The sequence below is a fragment of the Rattus norvegicus genome, chromosome 19, assembly GCF_036323735.1.
Source record: "Rattus norvegicus strain BN/NHsdMcwi chromosome 19, GRCr8, whole genome shotgun sequence".
NCBI lineage: Eukaryota > Metazoa > Chordata > Mammalia > Rodentia > Muridae > Rattus > Rattus norvegicus.
Window position 1 is genome coordinate 56742731 of NC_086037.1, and position 13355 is coordinate 56756085.

Sequence of the window (13355 nt, forward strand, 5' to 3'; positions counted from 1 at the left end):
CCCACCAGTAAATAAATTAAAAGTGGGGGTGGGGGGAAAAGGAATCCAGGCACAGTAGCAAGTGCCTTTAATGCTAGTACTTGAGAGGTTAGGGCCAGCAGATCACAGTTCCAAAACAGCCTTAAACAAGTTTTAGGCCAGCCATGGCTGCATAGTAGGTCTTGTCCATACAAATAAATAATTAGAGAAAAACAAATTGAAGAAGAGGAAGAGGAGGAGGCAGAAGAGGAAGAGGAGGAGGTGGTGGTGGTGGTGGTGGTGGTAGTGGTAGTAGGTGGGAGAAAGGAAAGAAAAAAGAGAAAACAAACAACTCCAGAGCCAACTGTGGTGGTGTGCCTGTAATCCCAGTGCTTCGGAAGCAGAGGTGGGAAGACTGCCACAAATTCAAGGCCAGCCTGGGCTTCATGAAGAGTTGGAGGCTAGCCAGGTACACATAGCAAGACACTGCCTGAAATGAAATCTAAAAAAACAAAAAAATTGCGATCCCAACTCAAAGAATCCAAAGTAATTCTTTATTGATAATAAACATTTATACTAGCATTAGAAATATCAGTAGAAAAATAATATTTAAATAAATCTCTAACGTACAAAGATTTGATCATTTTGACTATAGCGGTTGAGTGCAATAATCTAATATAAAAATTTAAACCGATTTTGGTCATAACCAGCCTTACACAGTTACACAAGAAAGAAATACAAGTTCACAAAACCTTCTGCTCCTGGACCGTGAATGGTACCGGGCTTCACATTCCAGGAAAGAGTTCCTTAAGGAAGGTTGGCATGTTCCGCACTGTCACAATAACTTAAGGGAAACAAAAGACATTGGAATCAAAAGCCAACATACGATTTAAAAACCTAAAGGACACAGGAAGGACGCCATTACTTGCATGAACTGCTGCTCGAGACTCCCAGCCTCTCCTAAGTGGTATCTGGGTGCAGAGGAAGTTTACTAAGGCATCAAGAGATCAGCTTTTTGGTTGGGGTTGCTTTCTTTAGATTTCTTTTTTTTTTTTTTCTTTTTCCAGAGCTGGGGACCGAACCCAGGGCCTTGCGCTTCCTAGGCAAGCGCTCTACCACTGAGCGAAATCCCCAACCCCGGGGACTTATCTCAGGAATTAAGAGAGGATGAGAGGGGGAAACACGCAGGAATCAGGGACAAGAACGTCCTTTCAGGGAGGAATCCCTCAAGGTGACGTGTTTAACAGAAACCGTGGCAAATAACTGGAGTTTGAGACAAGGGGAGGAAGAGAAACAGAGATCCGGGTGGAACGCACTCTTTAGCATTGAAATGAAAACACATCAAGCCACAGAGCTCAGTCTATAGAATCCATGTACATTCATCCACAAAAGAATGCTGCACACAGCCCACTTGGTGGTGCACGCGTACTTGGGAGGCAGAGGCAAGTGGATCTGTGTGAGTTCGAGGTCAGCCAGCCTGGTCCACAAAATGGGTCTAGGACAGCCAAGGCTATTACACAGAGAAACCCTGTCTGCAAAAACCAGGCAAAAAAAAAAAGGATGCTTCACACACATTGGGATAGATGTAATCTGGAGATACATTTCAAGTGTTTGTTTTTAAAGCTGATGAAGTGTATGGAAACAATAACACCTTAACTTTTATGTCTTGGTTGTAAATACAAATAACCTAACATTCTAATCATGGATGAATATGTTTACAAGTTATTTTTTAGGGGGAACAGCCAACCACCTACTCACCTATATGCTTAATTATAAAATTACATCCCCAAGGCTGCTTGGTAATACAGGGCAGTGTATTACCACTAGTGACGCCACCAGCTCCCACAAGGCCGGGTACCATATTCCAGTTTCTCCAGCTGAAGGGATGTTTTCCAGATTCAAAGTCCCTCAGACTGAAAATGGAAATCTTTTGTTGGAAGAAAGATTTGCACTTTTCGCTGGGGAATATGAAGAGCACTCATTGCATTTTAGTTGCCCACCAATCTGATGAGTCACTGTAGTTTTGAAGTGGTGGCCAAAAGAAAGAGCCAATTATTTTGGGAGCCATCCCTGCAACTTCCCCTGATGCCATTATGGGGCAAATTGATCCGCCTGGCTATTTTATCAAATTTTAAAATCATGTGTACATGGGGACTGGAAGTATGTGTACAAGTGCTCACAGAGGTCCTCTTGGCTACTTAAAAAGAAATTCTAGTCACATTTATTTATTTTCCTGTGTATGCAAACAGCATGTGGACAGCAGAGACAAAGGCAGGAGTTGGCTCTCTCCTTCCACCCCGTGGATCCTGAGAACTGTTCGTGCTGAACGATCCTGCCAGCCCCTCCTGGCTACTAGTTAACCAGAAGCTGAGAGCGTATTGCTTTAAGATAAATTTATTTCCTCATAGGTTTTGAGCCTTAATCTCACAATGAAAATTTTCTTTAAAAAATGTCAGTTAATGACCAGAAGCTACTTTGAAAGCAGGTAACAACAGGGCTGTTGTATTTTTTTGTAGTTTATATAAAACCATTGAAAAGATGAAAGGTGCTTTAAGTTCTGCACCAACTTTCCCTTCTGAAGGTCACAGTTTGGAGGCCCTTTTAAGGAAAAACCAAGTTAGGCAATAGAGTTTAAAAATTAAAATAGCTAAAATCGAGTTTAAAAAACTACTACTACTACTACTGCTCTTTAAGGATACAAATTCTCTTGAAGAAAAATAAGATAGTGTCTGAAGAGGAAGGTTTAGGCACTTTCTGGGAGTGGATACTCAAACACTGCAAGAGTGGGCCAAGGAGCCACTGCTAGGTAAACACAGTGAGGGGAAAGCCAATACCCGTTAACTCCTTCAGCAACACTGCAGGAGCACAGACTCAGCAAATCAACAGAAACCACCACGACAGACTCTAACAGAATCCTGCAAGTATCTTCCCATCTGTGCCTGAAGGTTCGAAGTGCACCCTAACGGACCCGGCTGTGAAGTTCAAGTCAAACCACTTAAGAAAGTCTGAGTGTTTTTAGGGACGGTAAGTAAAATGGGTAGTGCTAAAGATGACAAAGTATCATGAACATTCTTTGGGAAAAAGAACCTCAATTAGGCATGACAGTGATGCCTACTGTCCCAGCTACTCAGGAGGCTGAGGCAGGAGGACGCCTTGAACCCAGGAGTTTGGACCAGCCTGGGCCACAAAGCGAGACGTCAGGTGTTAAAAAACAAAACAAAACAAAACAACGACGATAAAAACCCAAACCTCAATTAGCTAGCTTATTTTGATCAAATGAAAAATTCACATCTCTTGAAATATATTAAATAATCAGAGGTCAAGACAGTTACCCATGACAAGTCACATTCTCAGTGGTCACCTACTTTGGAGAGCGGAACCAAAGCTGTTGCTTTGAACTCTACTTCAGCTCTCTGCCCATTACATTCCACCAGTTTGTTCTGAACCAACCCAAACCAATGTGGCTTTACGGCCAGGACCGCTAAGCCTTCCGCACAGTGCGGCCTGCCCCCCTGAAATCCAGCAGCATTCTCCACCGTTGCCGGGAAACGATGATACATCTTTGCAAAGGAAGGTTGGCGACTCCCAGGCATCGCTGGCTTAGGTGATGGCGTGTGCCTGTACATCTCCTTAAGGTGCCACAAAAGAAGGAAAGCCAAGGAACTTGTTTTGGCTGAGAATGGTGGGTGTCCACAGGGGTCTTCAATTTCTGGAGCTTCGACTAGAAGAAAGGGCTGTGGTGGTCTTCACACTCTCAAGCCTCCTCGTGGCTTCCATTTGAGGGATGAAGAGACCGTGACACTGTCCATTCCTTTTGAGGAGTCTAAAACTCAGGGATGACATCACAGTCAAAAAGCATATGCTATAGAGTAGCTAAAACCCGTAAGAAAGAGACTACCACGACACAGAAGGTCTGCCCGGTGCCCAGGGTGAGGGCTTCAAAGGGGATCATCTCCTTCCCTGCTGCTCGGTAGACCCCAGCAATTGCTGCACCTGGTTCAATTCAAGCGTGTTGAAAGAGAAAAAAATGTAATTAGTGAACAAAACCTGAGACTAACGACATCACAAAACCAAGATTTAAAATTTCCCTGTCCAGAGATACACTTTTTAAAAAAGTTTATTTATTATATTTATATGAGTAACACTGTAGCTGTCAGACACACCAGAAGAGGGCACCAGATCTCATTACAGATGGTTGTGAGCCACCATATGGTTGCTGGGATTTGAACTCAGAACCTCTGGAAGAAAAGTCAGTGCTCTTAACTGCTGAGCCATCTCTCCAGCCCCCAGAGATAGACTTTTTATTATTTAATTATGAACAAAATGTTTTGTGCTCTGTCCTTTCTGATGACCATGCTAACTTTCTTTAAGCGGTTTGCCAAGTCAGCATTTAGATTTGGACTCTCTTAGCTTGAGCAGAAACACTGGTGCCAACCCAGACACCCCATCTCATCTTCTACACCCAGACCTATGTTGACCCAGCTATCCACCTGAGAGTCACAGACACTCAGGAGACAGCGTCAAGGCAACCCAATTATCTACAGGTAGACAGAGGGTGTGGCTCAGTGACAAAGCACGTACTTCCGGTATACAAGGCTGTGGGTTCCATTCTCACCTCAAAGTAAAGGAAGGCTACACAGTCTTAAACTGTGACATGAGATACTATTACTGTGCTTTGAACAAACAAGCAAACAGCAATAGATATTTGACTTTGCCTCCAGCGGCCATCAATGTCACCAAGGTGTCAGAACACAAGTCTCATGGGGCCTCCATAACTAAGCTTTCTTAGAGAAAAGAAAGAAGCCTGAGGAACCTGACCTGGGCCCTCCCGTGAGATATGAATGAGGAGAAAAGAAAGGAAAATCCAAGAGAGCAGGAAAAGGAAATACTACTGGAGAGCCTTGGAACTGAAATGAGCTCATGCTCAGCTACTGTGTGCCAACGATGGCACCAGGTCCTCCGCATGCAGACCTCACAGCCCTCAGCGTTCAAGGGCGGGGTCTCAGGGGCCAGAATGGCCACGCAGACACTGCAGCATTCAGTGACACAGCACACAGAGAGATGACATACAGCATAGGAAGGAAGGAAGGGAGGGAGGGAGGGAGGGAGGGAGGGAGGGAGGGAGGGAGGGAGGGAGGGAGGGAGGGAGGAAAAGGAAGAAACAAAGCCAGCCAAAGAAATCAAACACGTTTCTATTCAAAGTTCAGGGTTTAAATTTATAGTAAAAATAAATAAGGCAACAAATTAGGAGTTTACATTCCTATGTTTTACAAATATATTTATGATTATATATTATATTTTTATAATATAAATGTGTTATATATATAAATATAAATATATATAAATATAAAAAAATATATATTTTTTTAAATAGCTGAGGCTAGAGAGGTGGCTTAGTGGTTAAGAGCCCCGACTGCTCTTCCAGTGGACCTGAGTTCAAGTCCCAGCAACCACAAGGCGCTCACAACTGTCTGCAACTCTGATACCTGACACCCTCACACAGACATACAGGCAGGAAAAACACCAATGAACATAAACCACACCAAAATACAACCTGAGACTGCTCACGCACATAATGGTTTTCATTTGCATTTTCATTTTATTTTGCTCCTATTTCTAGAAAATAAATACACATGCTTCTGTGTATAAACTGTAAAATGATTTATCATTTTTCATTCCTCTAGCTGTGTCAGGAACATGAAACAAGACAAAGCAGGTTTAAAAATAGTTTGTAATTTCCATGTTATTCCAGTCTCCAGTCAGGAAGTCTGGGAATTTAAAAACACCAATCCGACACTTTACTTCCTTTGTGTGGTGCTGGGGTCAAACCCAGGCCTCAGACATGCTATGTCAGCTTTGCCACTTTACACGCCTCAATTATCTTCCCAGACAGATTCATTCTCCATCCCTAAAGGAGCCACACCCGAAAGAGTAGAAGCAATCAGTGAACCGCTCTGCAAAGCCCGGGTCAAGGGAAACTGGGTCAGGGGGTGCCGAGCCTTCCAAAGGGAACTGCTTGTGCTCTGCTAGGGGCCCATCTCAAAAGGTTTCAAATCTGACTTGGAAGGCCAAAGAGATTGGCCAGCTAAAAGGACTCGAGAGTTAAAAAAACAAAATAAGATCCAATAAAGGAATACATTAAAAAATAAGATCCACACTTGAAAGCTAATAAAACTCATTGTGTGGGTGCTGGAAAGATGGTTCAGTGGTTAAGAGCACTGACTGCTCTTCCCGAGGTCCTGAGTTCAATTCCCAGCAACCACATGGTGGCTCACAACCATCTGTAATGGGATCTGATGCCCTCTTCTGGTGTGTCTGAAGCCAGCTACAGTGTACTCATATATAATAAATAAATTATTCTTAAAGAAATAAATTATTCTTAAATAAATTATTCTTAAAGAAAAAGAAAAAACTCATTTTGCGTGTATGTTCATGAACATATACACACACACAGACATAGACCCAGACACATACACACACACAGACATAGACACAGACACATACACACACACAGACACACACACACACACACACACACACACACACACACTCTCTCTCTCTCTTTCCCACTCTCAATGCTAGAAACCAAACCCAGGGCTTTATGCTTGATATGCAAGCATTCTACCGTGGAGCTAAATTCCCAGCCCCTCCCACCCCCCCACATCCCAATTTCTAAAATGAGTCCTAAAGCTAGGTGACTACCCACATCACAAGTTTTTGACTGGTATTTTAATGTCTAACATACTTGTCAAGATTCCAGCAGTAATTGGTCCCACGATGCCCATCAACAGGATGCTTACAGACATGAACCTACCATATTTGTGATGTCTGAGGGTGAAGAGGGCCAGCAGTCCAGCAGGGACATGGAAGAACACAGAAGACATCAGTGCCCACAGGAACACACCGTACCACATCTCTGGGAGGGAAGAGAAAGGCAAAGCTGGAGTCACCAGCCTTCCCAGTGAGGCACCGCCACGGGGCCCAGTCCCAGCCCCTGTACCCATTTTTCCCATTTTTGTCAGCATGAAGTTCTCTAGTGGGTTTTGCTGTTGGCATTTTTGTTTTGTTTTTTGGGTAGAAAAAACTTTTTTTTTAATTACATTTATTCATTTTACTGCATGTGTGTTTTGCCTGTATGTATGTATGTATGTATGTATGTATGTATGTATGTATGTATGTATGTATATTCACGTTTGATACCCACAGAGGTCAGAAGAGGACATTGGATCTTCTAGACCTGGAGTTATAGATGGTTGTGAGCCACCAGTTGGGTGCTGGGGGCTGAACCTAGGTCCTCTGCAAGAGCAGCAAGTGCTCTTAACCTATGAGCCTCCTCTCCAGCACCTTGTTTTTGTTATTGTGAGCCACGGTCTCATCATGTGGCCCACAATAGCCTCACGCCCAGTATGTATGTGAGGCTGGCCTTGAACTCTGATCTTGCTGCCTTCCTTGTGTTTCTAGGCATCTGCCACCATGCTAAATCCTGTTGAGTTTTTAAAGAGTTCAAAAACTTCTACTCACAGGCTAAATATCGCAGGACTTATTTAAACTCATTTATAGGACGTGTAGACACAGTAACAAGACAGTTCCAGGAGAGGCCCTCACCTTAACCCGACTGCTAGTTAGCACCCAGATCTGACTTGCAGAACTGAGGAAACAACCGTTTCAATGGTCTAGCCTGTGGAATTTTGTTACACCAGCCTGGCTATAACAAACACCCACTCACTCATGCCCCTGAAGTATAACACCTACCCAAGGAGAGCCACCAGGATCCTACTGGCACCATTCTGATTTGTAGAGAACAGCACACAGGGACAAACCAACCCACCTATCGCCCCAACCCCCAAATCTCGCCTACCCACCACCACCCGAGCCCTATGTGTTGGCTATTTCTGTGCCCACATATAGTACTATTTACGACACTCTGAGAGGGGAAGGCTTTGTTACATTAAATGAGTAGTTTATAAAAATGCTCTCAGGATAATTATAGACTTTAAAAGCTATCACAAACTTAGATCTACAAAACACTTTTAAAAAAAGTGATTTCTTTTTAATCTACTGCACCTTAATTTGCCAACTGTTTAATAGCTATTTATTGATCGATGTAGAGTTCTTTTCATTTCCCTGGCTCAACACACGGCCAAAAATGTTTCTCTGTCTTTCAGCATGTCCTTGTTCACTGCTTCAAACCAAGCGCAGTATCGGCTGGGTCGTCCTCGGCAGCTGTATTGTTGGTTTCCTGCTGTTGTAACACAACCTTTTGGCTCAAGGTTCTGTGAACTGGGAAGTCCAAGACTGACAGGGCCCATCTGTGAGGCCTTCTTTTTTACTTTTTCCTCTCCCCCTCTCTGTCTGTCTCTCTCTGTCTCTGTCTCTCTCTCTCTTTCTCTCTCCCTGCGTGTGTCTCTCTCTGGTGTGTGTGTGTGTGTGTGTGTGTGTGTGTGTGTGTGTGTGTGTGTGTGATCACAAGTGTACTGGGTGCCTCTTCGATTGTTCTCTTCCTCATATTTGGAGGCAGAGCCTCTCACTTGAATGCAAACCTCACCAATTCAGCCAGTCTAGCTAGCCAGCTTGTTCTGAGGATTCCTTCTTCACCTCCCAGATGCCAGGACTACAAGTTGGCCACCATGCTCACACAGTATTGGAGAGTCAAACTCTGGTCCTGGTGGTATCAAAGCCCTGGGTTCAATCTTGAGCGGAGAAACATACATGTACATACACACAGAGCTTTCACACGAAGGAAGAGCAGTCACGTGGAGAGCTGTGTCCTCCAGATGATACTGAATTAACAAAAGGGCTTGAGGGCTGGAGAGATGGCTCAGCGGTTAGGAGCGCTGGCTGCTCTTCCAGAGGTCCTAAGTTTAATTCCCAGCAACCACATGGTGGCTCACAACCATCTGTAATGGGATCTGATGCCCTCTTCTGGTGTGTCTGAAGACAGCTACAGTGTACTCATACACATAAAATAAATAAATCTTAAGAAAGAAACAAAAAAATAAAAGGGCTTGCTGATGACCAGCTCTCTGCCTTTAACCCCCAAACTGGGTTGTCCTACTCCCAAGAACAACTCCAGTCTAAAAGAATAGGAATGGGAGTGCCGGGCAAGCCAGCAGTCATCCTTTCAACTGGTTCTTCTCCAACCTTCTGCCCCAGGTCAAAGAGCTGGGTAAACCTATTCCTGGTGAACCTTTGTAAAGCTGGCATTATACGCAGACCACATCTGTCCCACTGAGGACTAGAGTCTTGTCCACTCCTGTGGCTCCTTGCTGGAACTAGGCTGCCTGGATGCTCCTGGCCCATCAGTTTACATCAGTCAATGGTATACCCCTTGCTTGCCAACTGTCTCCAATCTGCCAGGAGATCCATGTTACCTCGGCTCTAACAATGACTTACTCTCAGGGCAACCAACTGTGGCCTGGCATCTCTTTCCTGATTCTACTTGTCTTGGTCATTGTTCTGTTGCTGTGAAGAGACACCATGACCAAGGCAACTCTTCTAAGAGAAAGCATTTAACTGAAGCTTGTTACTGATTTCTGGCCATTAGCACCCTAGTAGGAAGCAGACAGGCAAGGTACCAGAGCTAAGAGCTTAGAAACTGATCCACAGGTACCAAGGGTGGGTGGGGTGGAGGAGAGACTGGGCTTGATGTGGGCTTTTGAATCCTCAAAGCCCACCCCCATACCCCCAATGACATACCTCTTTCAATAAGGCCATATCTCCTTATCTTTCCTATTACAACTCCACCAACCAGGGACTAATCATTCAAACGTATGAGCCCATGAGGGTGGGGGTATTTTTTTCAAACAATAGCCAAGGCTGGCTTTGACTTCAGGCCTAAGCCCAGAATGGTTGGCCTCAAATTTACAACCATCCTACCTCAGCCACTCAAGGGCTGTGTCTACAGGTGTGTGCCATCCATCATACCTGATCACTTTATGGAAAACAGCAACTCTGTCCCTTGACACATTCCAGCCACTTACTCTGCCCTCTCTCCAGTCTCTTACACCAGATATTGCATCCTTCCTTTGCTCCACACCTCTATGGAAAGAGTGATCCATATGGAAGGGCTTTTGTTTTGTCTATCAAGGCCCTTTTAACAGAGACCCGCCCTGGGCTGGAGGGCATCAGATCTCATTACAGATGGTTGTAAGCCACCATGTGGTTGCTGGGAATTGAACTCAGGACCTCTGGAAGAGCAGTCAGTGCTCTTAACCTCTGAGCCATCTCTCCAGCCCTGGATCTACTCTTGACTCCAGCAACAGCATGATCAAAATATTATTGGGTTTGCTTAATTTGACATTAGTTTAGTGAAATGCTATGTTCAGAGGATGACAAATGACAACTAGAAGCCACCACGGTGGCCAGGCCTAGAGTCTCAGCAGTAGCAGCAGGAAGGCTCGGGTTCTCTGGCTACCTTGGCTACCCAATGAGACCTTGTCTCACACAAACAAACACAAAGAGACGGCAAGAGAGATCTGAGCAGGTTAGAATGAGAATTTGGCAGAATCCTAGATGTCTAAATTGCAAAAGCGGATTTAAAAAAAAAAATCAATTCAAAGCTTTTTAGTGCAGAGAAACGACAGAATATTGTAGGGCAACGATCTGCCGTGAGTTGGCATAAAGTACAAGTAACCTTTTCCGTAGCACCAAATTAGAAAGGGAATCAGGCTCAGGACCCTGAACGAGATTCCTAGTAAGAGGGCCTGAGTGTCTCAAACCAGCGTGAAAACTTCAAGTACCCATTGTAAGCAGAATTCCAAATAAAGATGAGACACTGCAGGGAAGGGATGTGCTTACTGCACTCTGGTCAACTTGAGGTCACAGGTTATCTGTTCAGCATTAGCCTTGAGATTAGAACGTTGTGATCCAATCCATGTTTATACCTCCAGTCAGAAATGACAGTGGCCAGAAGGAAGACCTGATGAAGGACTGAGTCCTGGTAAATGGTACCCCTAGGTCTCACAGCCATAGCAGGAGTAAAACCCAAATACATAATGTAGATTAGCACCTTTGGGAGAGAGTCTGGAGAGATGGCTTAGCAGTTGCTGATTTTCCAGGAGACCCGAGTTCAGTTCCCAGCGAGCGAGGTCAGTATCGAAATGAAAAGCAAAAAGCTGAAGTAAACAAGAAGGGCTGTTCTAGGGTAAATGAGACCAAAGAGTCAGGACAACCGAATTCAATATGTGGTTCTATTATTGTGTCGCTCTGGCTGGCCCGGAACACACTATGTGGACCAGGCTGGCTTCCAAGTCACATCTGATTGTTTCTGACTCCGGAGTGCAGCAGGCGTTAGGCTTGTGGGCCTCCACATCCCGTAACATCTGACTCTTGATGAGCAGCTGGACTTAAGGAAGGCTTCTGACTGGCTCTCTTTTCTCAGCTCACAGGCTATCTGCTTTTTTCCTTTCTTAGTAAAACAACTCTTTCTCTCTCCAAATGAAAACAGAAACAAAATGAAAAACCACAAAGGAGAAATGGCTCGGAGATAAGTTACTGCTGCTCTTCCAGAGGACCCAAGTTTGATTCCCAGCAACCAGGGCAGACAGCTCGGCCACCTGTAACTCCCCGCCTCTGGCCTCGGTGGGCCCTTGAACTCAGATACATACACCCAAACACATGCACACATTTAACATAAATATTTTTAAAGAAAAAAGCTATTTGGTTAACTGAAGAAAAATTTAAGGGGTTGGGAATTTAGCTCAGTGGTAGAGCGCTTGCCTAGCAAGCACAAGGCCCTGGGTTCGGTCCCCAGCTCTGAAAAATAGAAAAGAAAAAAAAAAAAAAGAAAAATGTAAATCAGGCCTGTTTAAGTAACATCGCTTTATAAGAAGTGGTGTGATTTGGGGGTCCTGTGACAGGACACACCCCTGGTTCAGAAGTTTTGAGCTTAAGAATCATAAAGAGTCTCGACTTCTGCAGTCCAGGAAGTTAAAATGGGATGTGTACACACAGGGACATGGATGTGACAAAGACAGCAAGAACCGGAATAGTCCTGCTTGCAAAATGTGATTTCCATCAACACAAGTCCATACAACCGTGGCCCCATAGTCTAAGGTAGCTTGCCATCTAGGCTTGCCTAACTCCACCTATGATGGCCTCACAACTGCCTAATAAGCCTCAGCTTTTAAGCAGGTTATGTGACTTTGTACCACCCAACCTAAGCATACGGACACTTGCTATTCTGTGTTTCACGTTCTCAGGTTTGGAAATTTCCCAAATCGTTGGGAGAGATATAAGAAAATGAGCGAGAACAGACTGTATCCTAGGAAAGTATGAACCCTTCGTCTTTTGGAGAGGGTCTCCAGAATGGGATGTGTGTGCATTTATTTGTAATCACTGTCAGATTTGTTTATTTATATATTTATTTACTTGTAATCACTGCCAGGTGTAACACTAATATTTCTGAAAACAATCTGAACTTCCAGACTCTCCTTGTGGGCAGGATCACAAGCTAACACCTAACACCTTCAGGTGCCACAAAACACAAGGATAATCACCTTGTCAGCTACTACACAGGCAGGTCCCAGGTGTCCACCGAGAGGCGCCTGGCAGTCGCTGCCCAGTAGATGAGACTCACGGGTTAGTCTAGCTTAAGATTGCAGTCAGCAATCCCACCGTCCTCTTTTACAATGACACCGGGCCAGCTTCTCTTTACTGCAGTGTCCTAAGGCCCTCCCAGCACCCCCCAGCCTCTTGTCGTCTTGCCTTAAAAAATCCAAAGCAAATAATCATGCCCTCCCCTGAAGGCCTTGATTAATGAGCCCAGGGGATTATTCTCCTCCCCACACCTTTCGGAATTGTAGCAGTTCTACGGTGTAACTGTAACTTTAAAAGCCCTCCTGGCAGAAAGAAAGCAGCGAAGCCGTGTAGGAGCTAAGAGCAATTCAGAAGTTGTGTCTTAAGTTCTTCAAGGTGCGGGTGGAGGAACCTGCAACAGGTTTGAGCAAGTGAGTTCGCCACTGACAAGCTGGTGGGAAGATGGGTGTAGGACAGAGTCAGAGGACAGGATCAGCACTCAAGTTCTCAGAGGAAATATCGGAGCAGTCTCTTAGGATGGGGCAGCTGTCGCCCCAAGCGCGATTGCGGGGCTGCCTCGGCCTCGCCCTAGGAGGCAGGCGACAGGTGCGCAGTGCGCAGGCGCGGGGCGGGGCGTACCTGGGAAGGAGCAGAGCGAAGTAGAGTTGGGGCACAGGGTCCCGTTGCCCACCCGCGGCACGAGCTTCAGGCTGAGGATCTGCTGCAGGAGCCCGGCTGAGCCGCCGCCACCACCGCTCCCCTCGCGCTCCATTCCGCCGCCATCCACCGCCCAGAGCGCCGCGGAGCACCGCACCTCCACAGCCACAGCGTCACCTTTGGCCGGCCCTCTCCTTCCGCCCACTCCAACGGCACTGCTAGAG

General features: G+C 45.3%; 1 protein-coding gene across 2 annotated transcripts; it reads right to left on the minus strand.

The window, feature by feature from the left end:
- Positions 1 to 490: 490 nt before the first annotated feature.
- Positions 491 to 13355, minus strand: Tmem170a (transmembrane protein 170A). 2 transcript variants are annotated; one of them, XM_039097934.2, is made up of 3 exons: positions 13114 to 13355; positions 6773 to 6874; positions 491 to 3951 (listed from the first exon to the last, which is right to left on the minus strand). In XM_039097934.2, the coding sequence occupies exons 1-3, from the start codon at positions 13244 to 13246 to the stop codon at positions 3821 to 3823; spliced, it is 366 nt and encodes a 121-aa protein (XP_038953862.1). In that variant the 5' UTR covers positions 13247 to 13355; the 3' UTR covers positions 491 to 3820. The 2 variants fall into 2 exon arrangements, with proteins under 2 accessions (XP_038953862.1, NP_001128080.1); NM_001134608.1 differs by having other exon boundaries at positions 2339 to 3951; positions 6704 to 6874; positions 13114 to 13288.